The 13,789-nt window shown below is 41.9% G+C and overlaps 1 protein-coding gene across 1 annotated transcript in view; it reads left to right on the top strand.

Annotated features, from left to right (window-relative positions):
* Positions 1-13,789, top strand: part of MAGI2 (membrane associated guanylate kinase, WW and PDZ domain containing 2) — a 1,104,679-nt gene that overhangs the window by 961,721 nt on the left and 129,169 nt on the right. The window contains exons 24-25 of the mRNA XM_049096782.1: positions 4,766-4,958; positions 11,687-11,935. Of these exons, the coding sequence (XP_048952739.1) occupies positions 4,766-4,958; positions 11,687-11,935 (442 nt within the window). The remainder of the gene's footprint in view (positions 1-4,765; positions 4,959-11,686; positions 11,936-13,789) is intronic.

Here is a 13,789-nt window from a genome sequence, read left to right as displayed (position 1 = left end):
ATTACATCAAACAGGTTTCTGCCTCCATATATACGAAATGGTACTGACATCTCAGGGCACACATTAAACACGACAACACAGCTTTCGGCAAATAATGAACAGCAGGACTCCAGCTCCAACAAAGCATATGGGCATTTTTCCTGCAAGAGGAAATACTTTTCACAGTTAAATAACAATAGAAATAGAAAGAAATGAAAAATTGCCAGAAAGGACCAAAAATGGGATTTCCAGCTGTGAGCTGAAAAGAGATGGGAAGGCATCAAGGTGGAAAGATTTAGAAAACGCTGTAATGGAGAAAAACTGTTCATAGAAAGAAGAGGTAATGATAGACATACTCCTTGGTCAGGAAATCTGTGCAAACTTGGGGAGAAGTTTCAAAAGGCAAGAGCCTGAAATCGGTTTGCTATACTGTCAACTTGTCTCAGGTTATAATTATTGCAGATCAGACCTACTGGGGTTGGACTTGCATTAGGTAGAGCAGGAAAGAATTAAAATAAATGGAAGGGCTGCACATACGATTGTGGCTTTGTTTTTCTTTTCTTTTGTGTGTGTGTGTGTGTGTGTTCTTTCCCCTGGCTTACGAGGGTACCAGCCACTTGAATGTGGATTGCTGTTATTTCGTATCAAATACTCTGTTTTGTTCCATGCCCTCCTAGCCTATAAGATAGAGTTGTGGAGTTGTGATTCTTTTGTTTTTTAGAAAAGTCAGTTGGAAAGATAAGGCCATGGGTCAGTTGTTCCTGGGGTCAGGGAGCAGTCTTTTTTTTTAGCTGTTTTGCCACAAATCTCTTCCTTCAGGGCCAAAGCAATGAGGACAAGATAAATAACTTCTTCAAGAGCAATGAAAACACTGACGAGTGGGTCTACACAAGGCTGAAGGATCCAGTGAGGCCAGAGGGAGGTGTGTGTGGAGTGAGGCCAGTATTGGTTGGGAAGGTTCAGTGGCCAGGATAGCCTAGGATCAGACCAGAAGGGACGTTTAGCCTATGCGCTTGGGGTGGGATTGGCGAGGAGAAGGGATCCCTCAAAAGACCTGCAAAGTGACCAGGGTGATGCATCAGGAAGCTCAGGCCAGGCACCAGCGGGGGAGTCCTTTGGTGGACTTAGAAGGTGACCAATGAGACCAGAGATCCTGTGGCCATTGAACCAAGTGAGAGTACTCAGGACCTTGCTACTCAGAGTGTGATAGAGCTACAGACCAGGCTCCCCACCTCTCCAGGGAGCTTGTTAAACATTTGGAAACTTAGGTTCCAACTCAGACCTGCAATAGTATCACACTCGGAGGTGATTCCCAATGCTGTGTTATAATAAGCTCGCCAGGTGATTCGCATGTACCCTCAAGTGTTAGAACTACTAGCTTAAAGGATCAGATGTCCTGAGGCCTGTTCTCAATAGTATAAGCAAACATGAGAATGTACATGCATTGAAAAGCCAATATGACTTACAGTGCGAGAAGGAACCATGGGCCATCTAGTCTCTGCAGTGACCATAGCAGACAGGAAATAAACTCATAGAATGTCTGGAACATACAAAGCATATTCGAATTAAAAGGGAAAAGAAGTGTTTGTTTTTCCTAAAAAGAGAAATACATAGAGCTGCTTTGTATCTGCAGTGACCGCACTCAGCTCAATTCAAGCTTGTTTCATAGCTGGGTCAACCTTTGTTTGAAACAAGGTAGAAGATGGATTTATAATATAATTATATATTATATATATATGTACAGGAATTATGCGACACCGTATAATAAATTATATTGAAGTACTGTGTTGAATGTACCACTTGTTTGGAAATAAACACATAAGATTTGATAACATGAACAAAAATTTAAAGAGCAAAGCTTCCAGTTTTAAAAACGTATGTCAGGTAACCTTTAGCCTTTGCTCAAACGTCAACTTCTCAGTGTCACCTGCTCTAACCACCTCTTCCACCACCTCGGCCACATGTCTGACACCCACCCCCGCCACCTTGCTCTCTTTTTTCACCCAGTACGTGCCAGCTAGCATACAATGTACCTTACACACTTACTACACTTAGTGTCTGACCACTAGAATAGAAGTTCTATAAGGGGCAGGGATTTGTATGCATTGTTCACTGATGACTTCCTATCACCTAAAAGTGCCCCTGGGTTCGATAAATATTTGCTGAATAAATGAATTAATTGTACTCATATGGCAGCAACACGGCAGAAAAGCTGATGTTTTCCTGGGATTTTCCCTTTGATGGGTGATACTAAGCTAGTATCACCTAGGAAGAAAGAAGATAACTCTAAGAGCATCTGTCTATCTTTGCTGTCTGCTTATATCAAGGGAGGAATGGGAATTTTCAGTGTGAAATTTTGGAGGATTTTTTTTGGTGGTGTTTTTTTTTTCCTAAGTGAAATTTTGTTGTTAATCTTTTTGAAGAGGACCCAACTGCAGCCATGGCTCTTCTCAGATGTGACCCATATTTTGGTTCACTTTTATCATTTAGAGTCAGTGCTATAGCTTAAAGTCGATAATTAACGAGCCAAGATAGTTCATGAGCCATTTTGTTCTCTCTAACTAGCTATAAAGTCTCACACTAAAGCACATAGGAAATCTAAAGGTTGAAGCATTTTATTTTTTTTTTTTTTTTTTTTTTTTTTTTTTTTTTTTTTAGGTTGAAGCATTTTAGAGGACTAACCCAGCTAAGTGTAGCATTTCGGGGGACAGTGGAGAAACATAAGCATTCATTTTAACTGGCTTTTGCACAAAGCACTTAACAAATCTTTGAAGGGCTCCTTAGTGGGTTGAGTCTTTTGAAGAATAGATTGGAACATTTTTAGAAAGAAAACTCATAAATTCTGATTGGCATAACAATAAGAGAAACGGAAAATGTCAGAAGCATGCCCAACTGCCAGCCTCTAGTAAATGGGGTCGGAGCGTTGCAGGGAATGAACCACTCCGTAATCTGAGGCAGGATTGTGAGGTTTTCTTTGTGACGGCAATAACAAATCACTCATCAGAGCACTAATAATCAGTGTAGAAGCAATCTGCCCCTAGCTCACCCCCAGGAACAGGGAGAAAGTAGCTGTAGTGATAGAGAATTTTCATTTCTATGGATAAAGAAAGCTATTCAGTAGACCCAGGCTATGAAGTCCTCAGGTTTTTTCCTGAACTAAGATTCTTCAGACTCTAATTCTGCATATACCTGAGAAGTCCCGGGCATTCACATCTGGTTGTCATGTTGACAGGCCCACACCGAGCAGTGTGACCAAGTAAGAATCAGTCTGCCACATGCGAGCCTGCAGTCACGATGGAGCAATTCTGCAAATTAGCTGGGATCCACAGATCTGGGATTGGAAAGAAATCATTGGCAAAAGAAGAATATCTGTTGTCTGTGTGTTGGAAAAATTGTAGGTTAAACAGTGAAACGAAAATGTTTAGTGCTATTGTTGTTGTTTCTTTTTTCTGAGAAAGAAAAAAAAAAAACCTGTTAATGGACACTAACCTGAGTGTTTCCAATGAGAAGTGGGAGGCCGTATGTTAGACCCTTCGTTACAGTCCCTGGTTCAGGGAATTACAGTTCACACATTTCACAGATGTGTACCTCCTCATATCCTGGTGTAAGAGTCACCTAAACAGCAGAAGCATTTCAGGGGACAGGCAAAACTAGCAATGTCCTTTATGCAGAGGACAGTGCTCTAATATTCAAAGGAACAGAGCAAAAATTGGGCAGAGGTTTGGGACGCCTGGGTGGCTCAGGGGTTGAGCATCTGCCTTTGGCTCAGGGTGTGGTCCTGGAGTCCCGGGATCGAATCCCACATCGGGTTCCCTGTATGGACCCTCCTTCTCCCTCTGCCTGTGTCTCTGCCTCTGTGTGTGTGTGTGTGTGTGTGTGTGTGTGTGTGTGTGATGAATAAATAAATAAAATCTAAAAAAAAAAAAAAAATCAGGAGGAGGTTTGACTGAGACTTTTTTTAAGTCAACTGGCCAGAAAGGTAACTGTGAGTTTTGCTTTGTTTTATTTTCTCCTTACCTCCAGCCTTTCAAAGCAAAGCAAACAAACAAAATTGAATCATTATCAGCTTCATAATCTAGTTTCCCCTGAAACTTTTTGAGCCCTCACTATGTGCCATGAGCAAAGTTAAATGCTTTGCATGCATTATTTCATTTAGTTCTCCCAACAACTCCAGGAAGTAGCTCCCATTACTTCATTTCCCATTTTGCAGATGAAGAAACTGAGGCTCACAAAGGGTTAAGACTTGCCCCAGGCCACACAAACAAGAAGTGGAGCCAGGATTCAATCTCCCATTCACTATATATGCACAGTGGCCAATAACATCAGATTATTTGGGGTTAAAATTTTCCTTAAGGGTGGTAACTGGTGAGCCAGGAAGCAAGCATCCCCCAGATTCCATGGCCATCAGCAGCGAGTTCAAAATGTTTATTTCTCTTAAAGGAGCTAGCAACCTGGAAGAGTGGGAAAGGCACCCTTCAGCCCCTCATTTTTTCATTTTTCAAATACATGCTCAGGTTTGGAGTAAAACCTTACACCAAGTTGTACATCTATATAAAGAAATCATATCTATATATGATGTTATATATATTATATTTATATATAATTTCTTTATAAAGAAATATATATTTATAAATTTATATATTTATAAAGAAATATATCATATAAATATATAAAGAAATTATATATAAATATCGTTATCTATAATATGTACATAAATAAATCATATTTATATATATAGGGGGAAAAGCTGAAATGTAAACATCCTTTCTTTCTCACTGTCCTCTAGATTTTGATTGGCGCAGTCATTGCCATGGGTTCAGCCGACAGAGACGGCCGCCTACACCCGGGAGACGAGCTTGTCTATGTTGACGGGATTCCAGTGGCTGGCAAGACCCACCGCTATGTCATCGACCTGATGCACCATGCAGCCCGGAACGGGCAGGTCAACCTCACTGTGAGAAGGAAGGTGCTATGTGGAGGTGTGTGGCTCAAGCCAACAGGGAGGTTTGGGGCTCAGGTGGTAAAATGCCTTTATGGGACATGGAAACAAAATTTTAAATCAAGGAAAAAAGACAAGGAAAAAAGCCAACCTAGATATTCCAAATGTAACTCTGATTTTGAAAGTGCAGATTTTCACTCCACTCCAAGCAGATATTTTCAGTGTAGTCATTAAAAATTTCCCACAAAGCTTGGGTCTAATTTCAGATGCATATTCTCTTTGCTCTTTGGTGGATGCTAGCTCTAAGAGGAACATTACGGTAGTGAAAAATACAGCTTTTGAAAATGTTCCTCCTTGTGTTTACAAACCAAGAACCACAGCATTTTGATACCATAATAAGGCAACTAGGCTGGAAAATTGGCCTCCATTGTAGAGCCTGATAAAAGGTAACAATATTACAAAAATATAGCTTGTACATCTTTCTGAGAAAACACAATTCATTTACCTCCAAACTTATGAAACTGGTAAATTAGAAGTAATTATTCCCTTTGCAGCCATTTCCTAGCTTCAGAAAAGAATCCACCAAAGACTTCACTTTTAACAGCCTTCACAGTCATAATAAGATTCAGTTTATCTCTGTCCATCATCATAATGCCCCCCAAAAAAGATTTATATTTTTATAAGTAAGTCTGTTACAAAAATCAGCTGTTTTTCATAATCTAAGCACTCAGTAATGTTGGCAGTAGGATCCCAACAGCCTGTGCTTTGCCCTGCGAATTGCAGGAGGAACAGCACCAGCGACAGTCGGTCACCTTCTGCCCTTGTGGCCACGGGCCTCTTGCTCAGCCCCCCGGCCCTCCTCTACACTAAGGTAAAGAGGGACCTTAGTGGCATGAGCTCCCTCGTGTTACAGCTAAGGAAACAAAGGCCCAGAGGTCTAGTCCAGCAGTCTGCTTGCCCAGGAGTCTGCAGTGGGTCAGTGATAATGCCGAGGCTCTTAGCTCCCCAGCCAGTGCTTGTGGCTTTATTGCCACCTCGGGCCCTCTCCCATCCCACCCCCAGTGAATTCAAAGATGTGAGACCAATTGCTAGCAAATGCCACTCCCTTACATAAATAGTCTTCTGTATGTGTTATTATTATAACACACCCGAATCAAAAAAGATAAGGGGGGGGGGTCACTGGCTAATCACAGCTGTGAATAACTAGGGAAGATAAAGCTTATTAATCGAACTAAAAATCCTTTTTCTATTCAAGTCTTCTAGAAACTAGACTTTGATCAAGGGCAGTCATTTAAAAGGGCAAGCCAGAAGAATTGTCAGCCCTCACCAGTTCGAGACTGCCATATATCTTGGATCGTATGGAGGTTTTGCTAAGAAGTGCCATTCATCTTCAGAAATTCATGGCATACCACTTGACCCAAAGAAGTAAAACACCTTGAATTATGACTTATCCTTGGGCAAGATGCCAGGAGGAAGACAGTGTTTGCTTGGTTAACATTTAACTGTCTCTCTCCCTAAGAGTGATTTTTAATAAAAAGTTTGCTGTGCTATATGCTCTGTAACCCAAAGATAAATTAAAAAGATACCTGATTTACAAGGAAATATACTGCAAGGTGCAAAGCCAGTGCACCAACATAATTTCATGCTCCCCTTGCCACCAGCTGATTATTGCAAATTAAATTTTGTTCTAATCAATCCAAGCTATTGGAGTGTGTGCCAAATGCTGCAAAAACGTATTCTTGCAATTTGTGGATCATGTGACTTTGGTGAAGATGCTCTTTGCTGCAGTTCTTACCAACTTTACTCATTTAGGCTTTCGAGTGCATCTCAAGTGCATTTAATTTTTGAAAATGTTCGGCTGCAGACTGCTCGTTCACACCAGGAGAGTTTCCAAGTTAATTCAGCTCACTCTTCCTTGAAAGCTTCATCAGTATTGAAAATGATTAAGTTCAGGAAAGGATACTTTGATGGTGAAGTAAATGCCTAGAAGTAGAATGGGACAGATTTTTTAAAGGCATAGCAAGGCAGCTTTTCTTCATAGCTGCTGTTTCTCCAACAGCGAAAAGGAACAGCCACAAATGGATATGATGGTGGAAATGCCTTCTCAAGGGCTGTTAGCATTATTATTACGCTTTCCCAAGCAAAGGCTTGGGAGGTATGAGCTATTTTGTGACGAGATGGTTCAAAGCTGAAGGGACGTGAGCAAGCAGCTTGCAAAGACACAAAAGATGGGTAAGAAGAGGGACAGAGTCGCCGCCTTCCTGCACAAAGGAGCTGTGTCAGGAGCTGGGAAGAAGGGAGGTAGAAGTTAAAGCTTTCACCCTGATGCTTGTACAAATGTCCTGACCCTCCTCAGAAGCCACCGGGCACTGGCTTCCAAGTTAATGCTCAACAGAAAACCACTTCTATTATGAGAGACACCGCCTAGTTAGTTCCATTTGGGCAGAAATTAGCACAAAACCCTGCAAATATTAAAGTATTTTTAAAGTGTACACACTAAAGATAAAGCGGCCAAGTTCTTAAGGAGGCAATGACAAGCTAGATCCTCAAAAAGGAGAAATCTTGGAGTGAAGAAAGGAAAGAAGAAAGGAAACATCCAATAATACATCCAATTTCATTTACCAAATTGTTATAGCCCAGACCTTCCACTTTAAACTAGTTTTGAGAGATGTCTTATCCATGCCACCGGCTCCAATGGTTAGCTGTTTTTTCCCCAAGGATATTAGAAGAGTGGCTTTAATTATTACACTGAAGTATAAATATTTATATGTTGATTAGCTCAGCTTTGAGATGTTCAACCTAATGACACGTTATTTTGAATACACACTATTCATCTGAGGGAAGGGTGCCTGAGGAATTTCCTAATGTGTCAATCTAGAATTGATGTGAAAGAGCATTTTATGACTTAATCAAACACGTTAGAGTCCGTCTTAAAGCTCTCCATCTGTATCTGTTCTCTAACATCTCAGGGAAAGTCTAACTCTTGGCTTAATGCCAAGAAAGAGAAGGTTTTCTTGGCAGCTGGCTGAAACGCTTAGCCATTGTTTAGAGTGCCAGTGGGTTCCCTGGTCCTGGTTACTACGCTTTTTTTTTGGCGATTCTAAACACGTCCCCATCTTCTTTGTCCTTGAGCATGTCACCCATGTAAATAAGTTGTCCGCTTTGATGAGGATAGACCAGGAGTGCACAAACCCACATGCCTGCAGGCAGGCCAGCCCCTGGCTTTGGCAGGGCCACAGCCTGTGGGCTGCTCCCTCCTCCGTCAGGCCCCATGAGGACAGTCCAGCCTGTGCCAGCATACCCCATAGCCTCGGCCATGCTTCAGGACAAGACATTTACCGTGCTGCCATGCTCCTGGGGTACAGCCCAGAAAAGAGGCCCAGGCACACCCTGGAAGCGGGCAAGCTCTGTTTGTGAGAGGGCCCTAGAGTCCTGGTACCCAGCATGTGATCTGGAAGGGAAACTAGGGTTCTGATGGAGCCCGTCCCTTTGGCCCTGCATACTCCTCACTCTATGGGTAAATGAGTAAGACAGGAATTTGCAGGAGGCACTGGGGGGTTGTTGGCACCGTGGTGGCTTGCAAACACAAATCTGGTAAAGGGAGCAGCCGCTGCCCAGCTCTAGCTATTAACTGCCAGATATTTCAAGAGAAACTGGAAATCCGGGATCTCTGGGTGGCGCAGCGGTTTAGCGCCTGCCTTTGGCCCAGGGCGTGATCCTGGAGACCCGGGATCGAATCCCACGTCGGGCTCCCGCTGCATGGAGCCTGCGTCTCCCTCTGCCTGTGTCTCTGCCTCTCTCTCTCTCTCTCTCACTGTGTGCCTATCATAAATAAAAAATAAAAAAAAAAAGAAACTGGAAATCCCTATTTCTGTAAAATCTCCCTTTTGAAAAACATTGGCAATCAATTTTAACAATTATCAAAGTATAGGCTGGCCCTGGACACAAATAATGGGAGAGTCTACAGGTGAGGAGCAGCCCCTGACCAGTGGTTGACCGTTCTCATTGAAACCATCTCACCTGGATGGCATTGCCAACAATGCCCACCTTCCCAAACAGAGACCTCTTCCAGTCAGCTCAGTGATGATTTCCAGGATGACTGGTGAGGACAAAAGAGATGCTCATCCTAAAAATTCATTATTTGGCTTGAGTAGATACTAATTGACTGAATTCTGTACACCCATCTGTGCGAGTGCCAGGAGGATGAGTCAGGGATGCTGGAAGCTAGTGAATTAAAAAAAAAAAATGCATGTCGTATTTAGTCACTTTGTCACATTCACTGTATTCTTCTAAAACAACGCTGTTGGTACCCTCACCAGGAAGGGTTGTTGGCAAGAAGATGGTCTCATTTGGGTCTAGAGCCAGCTGAGTAGAAAAATAACGTGGAATCAATTCTCTCCCTCAAATTCTACCATTGGAAATCTTCTTAGCTCCCTGGTTTTAAATGTGTTCATGTTGTTAAAGATGAAGAATTTTGTTCTAGAGGTTGAAAGAGAAGTCCGAAAGCAATAGAATGGTATTCTCTTAATGTTTTGGACTCTTTCCCTTCTCCAGGGAGCACTCATGTTGATCAGTCTTTCTTCCTCTAGAAACTGTGGCAGAGCCACTCCCAGCCACTTACTGCAAAGACAGATCCTTTCCCTTTGTTGCTGCTTTACTGACAAGCACAGCCCTCAACCCCCTAAAATATGACAGCCGGAAAATGAGATCTCTCTTGTCAATGCCTATGACATTTAGTTACTGATCTGGTCCAATAACTCGGGGAGATTTTCAATTTAATGTTGCAGCTTCATAATTGTTTGTTTTTCTTCTTCCTGACTATCTCTAATCACTTTATTTCCAACTTGCACAAAGACCGATAAAGGACACGTGCTTCACCAAGACAGTAACAGCTTGTCTTCGGATGATATTTTCTCGTGGGTAGGGTACATCTTACAGGCAGTAAATTAAATTCTGGCAGAAAAGAGGGAAAGGCCTTGACCTTGACATTTTGCTCTTTTCTCACCTCAGTATTTCTTACAGACGAAAAGCATCCATTTGTTTTCTTTAATTAAAACCTGATTAATTAAATCTTACAGAAAAATTCAAATTCATCAAATAATAATAAAAAGCAGCCTGGGTCTTATTCATTCTGCTATTACAAACAAAGAAATGAATACGTTTTGGCATTAAGACAATTTTTTAATCTGAGTATATGAATAAATGCAGCTCCAAAAAATCTCTTGTAGTCTGTGTTCTTTCTCCCTGATTTTTGAAATGATTTTGAATTTTGAAATGAAATGACTTTTCATTTCAGAATGGAACTGCAGCTTATCAAGATAAGAACCTTCACTGGAACTTTTGCTAATTTTTTAGTAATTAGTTTTTATAATTATTTGTGACTCTCCATATGAGACACCTACCAGAGCTCAACATAGGAAACCATACCTAGAGACCCAAAAAGGAATAATTAATTGTGATTACTTTCCTTCTTACTGTTTCTCTGTTCCATAAACATCCTCTAAGCACACTAATCAAAGTGTAAGATGGAGATGAAACAGCTCTATTTTTAATAACAGTATTCTAGGGTACCCGCTTCAGTTCTTTTAATCAGAATACCGAAACCTAGGTATTAAATTAAAATGACAAAATTCTTTCTCGGTGACAGATGAACTTTCATTTTTAAAAAGCAGCTTCTCTTGGCTGCCAACTTTCTATCATTTTTCCCTGTAAATAAGCTTGTTTTCTCATGGAAGTATTGGTTTGGTTTATCTGGCTGATAATAGAGTATATTTTGTAATAATACAGAGTATAAATGAGCAGTGCCACTGACACCTCTCTCAGAGATTCAAAACTCATCATCCCTTGGCCTGACATCATTGTTAGATTTGAATCTAGAATGAGTGAATAAAAGAAGGATCCTTTAAGAAAGACATTTCCCATCTACACCAGGTGAATTAACACTTTTGGGCTAACAGAGTATCACAAAATTAAATAAAACTGTGGCTCTTATTAAAATTATGATAGGTCCCTTTACATGGACGTCCTGGGCTGTTAAGTTAGCCCCACTTACCGTACCCCTCCAGCAGCATTGCTCAATGGTGGCCTGGAAACCTCTTTGGGATTCCTACGCCCAGTCTTCCTAAAAACACTTTCTACATGTAGGCGCTGAAGATTCATAGTTTTTGCAAGTTCTTTAATTCCTGTACACAATGTAGTTTAAAATACTGTCCACTGTTTTATAATCTCTTAATAATTACTGTTATGCAACTAAGAAGCTCAATATCTAGGGGCTCCTGGGTGGCTCTGTCAGTTAAGCGTCTGACTCTTGGTTTTGGCTCAGGTTGTGATCCCAGGGTTGTGAGATCAAGCCCCATGTGGGGCTCCCTGCTCAGTGGGAGTCTGCTTCCCCTCTCCCTCTCCCTCTGCCCCTCCCCTGCCTCTCTCAAATGAATGAATAAATTTTTAAGAAAAAAAAAAGAAGAAGCTCAATATCTAAAGGCATTGTCCCAGGGGGGTTACAGATTTAACAAAAAAGGAAGATAGGAAATAGTAGCAGCACAGCAGAAGCTGATGAGGGGGTTAGCTATGTTTGCTGTGAAGAATGGAATGGGGCTTAGACCTGGGTGCTCCATACCTAGGTAAGTAGCCCTATCTACTCATGGAGATCGGAAGCCAGTCAACCAGTCTTGTAACAATGCCAATGTCTAGAAGTGCACCTAGTACACGCAGGCACTCATCAAGACCCTTGGTGAATAACTGAGTGCCTGCACACAATGTGTATTGCAGGGGAACCCTGCCCAGAGAATGGGAGGAGTCCAGGCTCCGTATCAACCCACCACAGCTCTCCACGCAGTGACTACGCAACCTACGCCAACAGCAACCATGCTGCCACAAGTAGCAATGCCTCTCCTCCTGAAGGCTTTGCCTCGCACAGCCTGCAGACCAGTGATGTGGTCATTCACCGCAAAGAGAACGAAGGCTTCGGCTTTGTCATCATCAGCTCCCTGAACAGACCTGAGTCCGGATCCACTATCAGTAAGTGATGGCTTCCCTTGCCTTTGAATAAGAGATCTTGTGTTCATTAGTTCTGGTGGGAGGGATACTGGACATACAGAGCAGAGGGCTGCTGTAGGCATCTCGTGGAGACAGAAACTCTCAGGCTGTGGCCACGAATAAGACGTTCTTAACCTATGATTAACCAAACATTGCTGAACCTTTGGCTTAGGAAGAATGCAAGATTGCATCTAATGTCCCCCGGACCCCACAACCCTCATAAAAGCTCTGAATTCATATTTGTTTAAGTGGGAAGAAAATAAAACCGAGTGGTGTGAGAGTGTTGGTATGAGGGAAGGAGAGCTCCTTCCGGTTTGATAGGATGAAACCAGATATGCAAAGCATCTGGGGGAAAAGCAGTCCAGGAAGCAGCTCAGCATTCAAGAACTCTGCAGAACTCAGTGTGGCTGTGATAGAATGGACATGAAAGAGCAATGTGAGACCAAGACAGAGGACTAGACAGGAGGCAGGCTGCACAGGGCTTCACACGGCCATGGGGAAAAGTCTGGACTGTAGTCTAAGTCCATGGGAACCATGGGGGTGGGGGTTAAGCAATGGACAGAAACCCCAACTTACATTTTTTAATGAAATCAGGAGAAAAGAGCAAGAATGGAAGCCTCAGACAGAATCAAGAGGTCCTTAAAAGGGCCCTGCAGGTGTAGAGATCCTGGAACCTTCCCCTGGTGTAGTAGCAGTGGGTGGGGCAACGTCCATGACTTCACCTAGGGCTCCTCCAAATCTATGAGTCTGTACAACAGGTAACAGTCAGCAGTTGTATTTCTCTTACAATCAGTCGTCTTGTAGATTCTCAGTCTTCCTTGGTGGTTTTCCTTTGGGCAACGTTATTCCAGAAGTTACCCGGCTACCAGCAGGTAGTAGGACAGAAAAGGCGATAGGAAACTTGCCCATTTTTCACGTTGAAGTGATTTAGCCCAAAATATTATGGATAGAAACATGGAAATAGAGAGCATTGAGACAAAGTTAATTGAGTCATGTGGTCCTAAAATTCTCATAAATTGTGATGGTTTCCAGCACATGGGGTAACGGGGAGTTGTCAAACAGTACTCAAGAAATCAAATCATTGAGGACAAATAAGCACTTTTTATGATACAGTTAATGTTCCCAAAACACCGCCACGACTGAATGGAAAGAAATGGCCCTGTTTCACTTTACCGTTGAAAATTCAAAAATGAAAACTATAGAGGTGCGAAACCTCAGTGAGTAGGTGCAGAAGCCAAAGTGCATACATCTGAAAGTACAATTTCATTTCTCTTTTCCTGCCCAAAATGAAGAAATCCAATCTTTAAGCAGAGAGTAAAAGCAAGATTATGTCAGAATGATAGATTCACCGGGATTAAAAGGACATAAGACTGAAGATCTTCATGAATTATATAAACAGCGTTCCAATAATGTAGACTTGGGAAAAAATGTCCACAGAGAGCTTTTGTAGCTATTCCACTCAGGCAGATTGGGGCAGGGTATGTAAAGGACCCAAATAAAAATAAAAAGTATAAAAAGTATGCCACCACAATGAAAGTGCTAACCATGCAGTTAAGGCCTCAGATTTCTTTGAGGTGTGGTGGCATTATTGCTAAGTGCATGGAGAGAAATGAGTGTGTGTGCACACATGCACTTACTACATGGAGAAGCCACAGATGCTTTTTCTATTGCAAATAAAATCCATGCATAGGTAGATTTGGAAAACAACACGTACAAATGCTTACAATTAATGTGAATTTGTCTTCCTACCTTGGTGACATTAGACTGACCTCAAAAGAATAATTGTAGCCATTTTCAAAATGGAATTATTTTACATCACCCTAGAGAGTAGAAATA

This window comes from Canis lupus, chromosome 18, assembly GCF_003254725.2.
Source record: "Canis lupus dingo isolate Sandy chromosome 18, ASM325472v2, whole genome shotgun sequence".
Classification (NCBI taxonomy): domain Eukaryota; kingdom Metazoa; phylum Chordata; class Mammalia; order Carnivora; family Canidae; genus Canis; species Canis lupus.
This window is presented reverse-complemented; position numbering and strand designations above follow the sequence as displayed.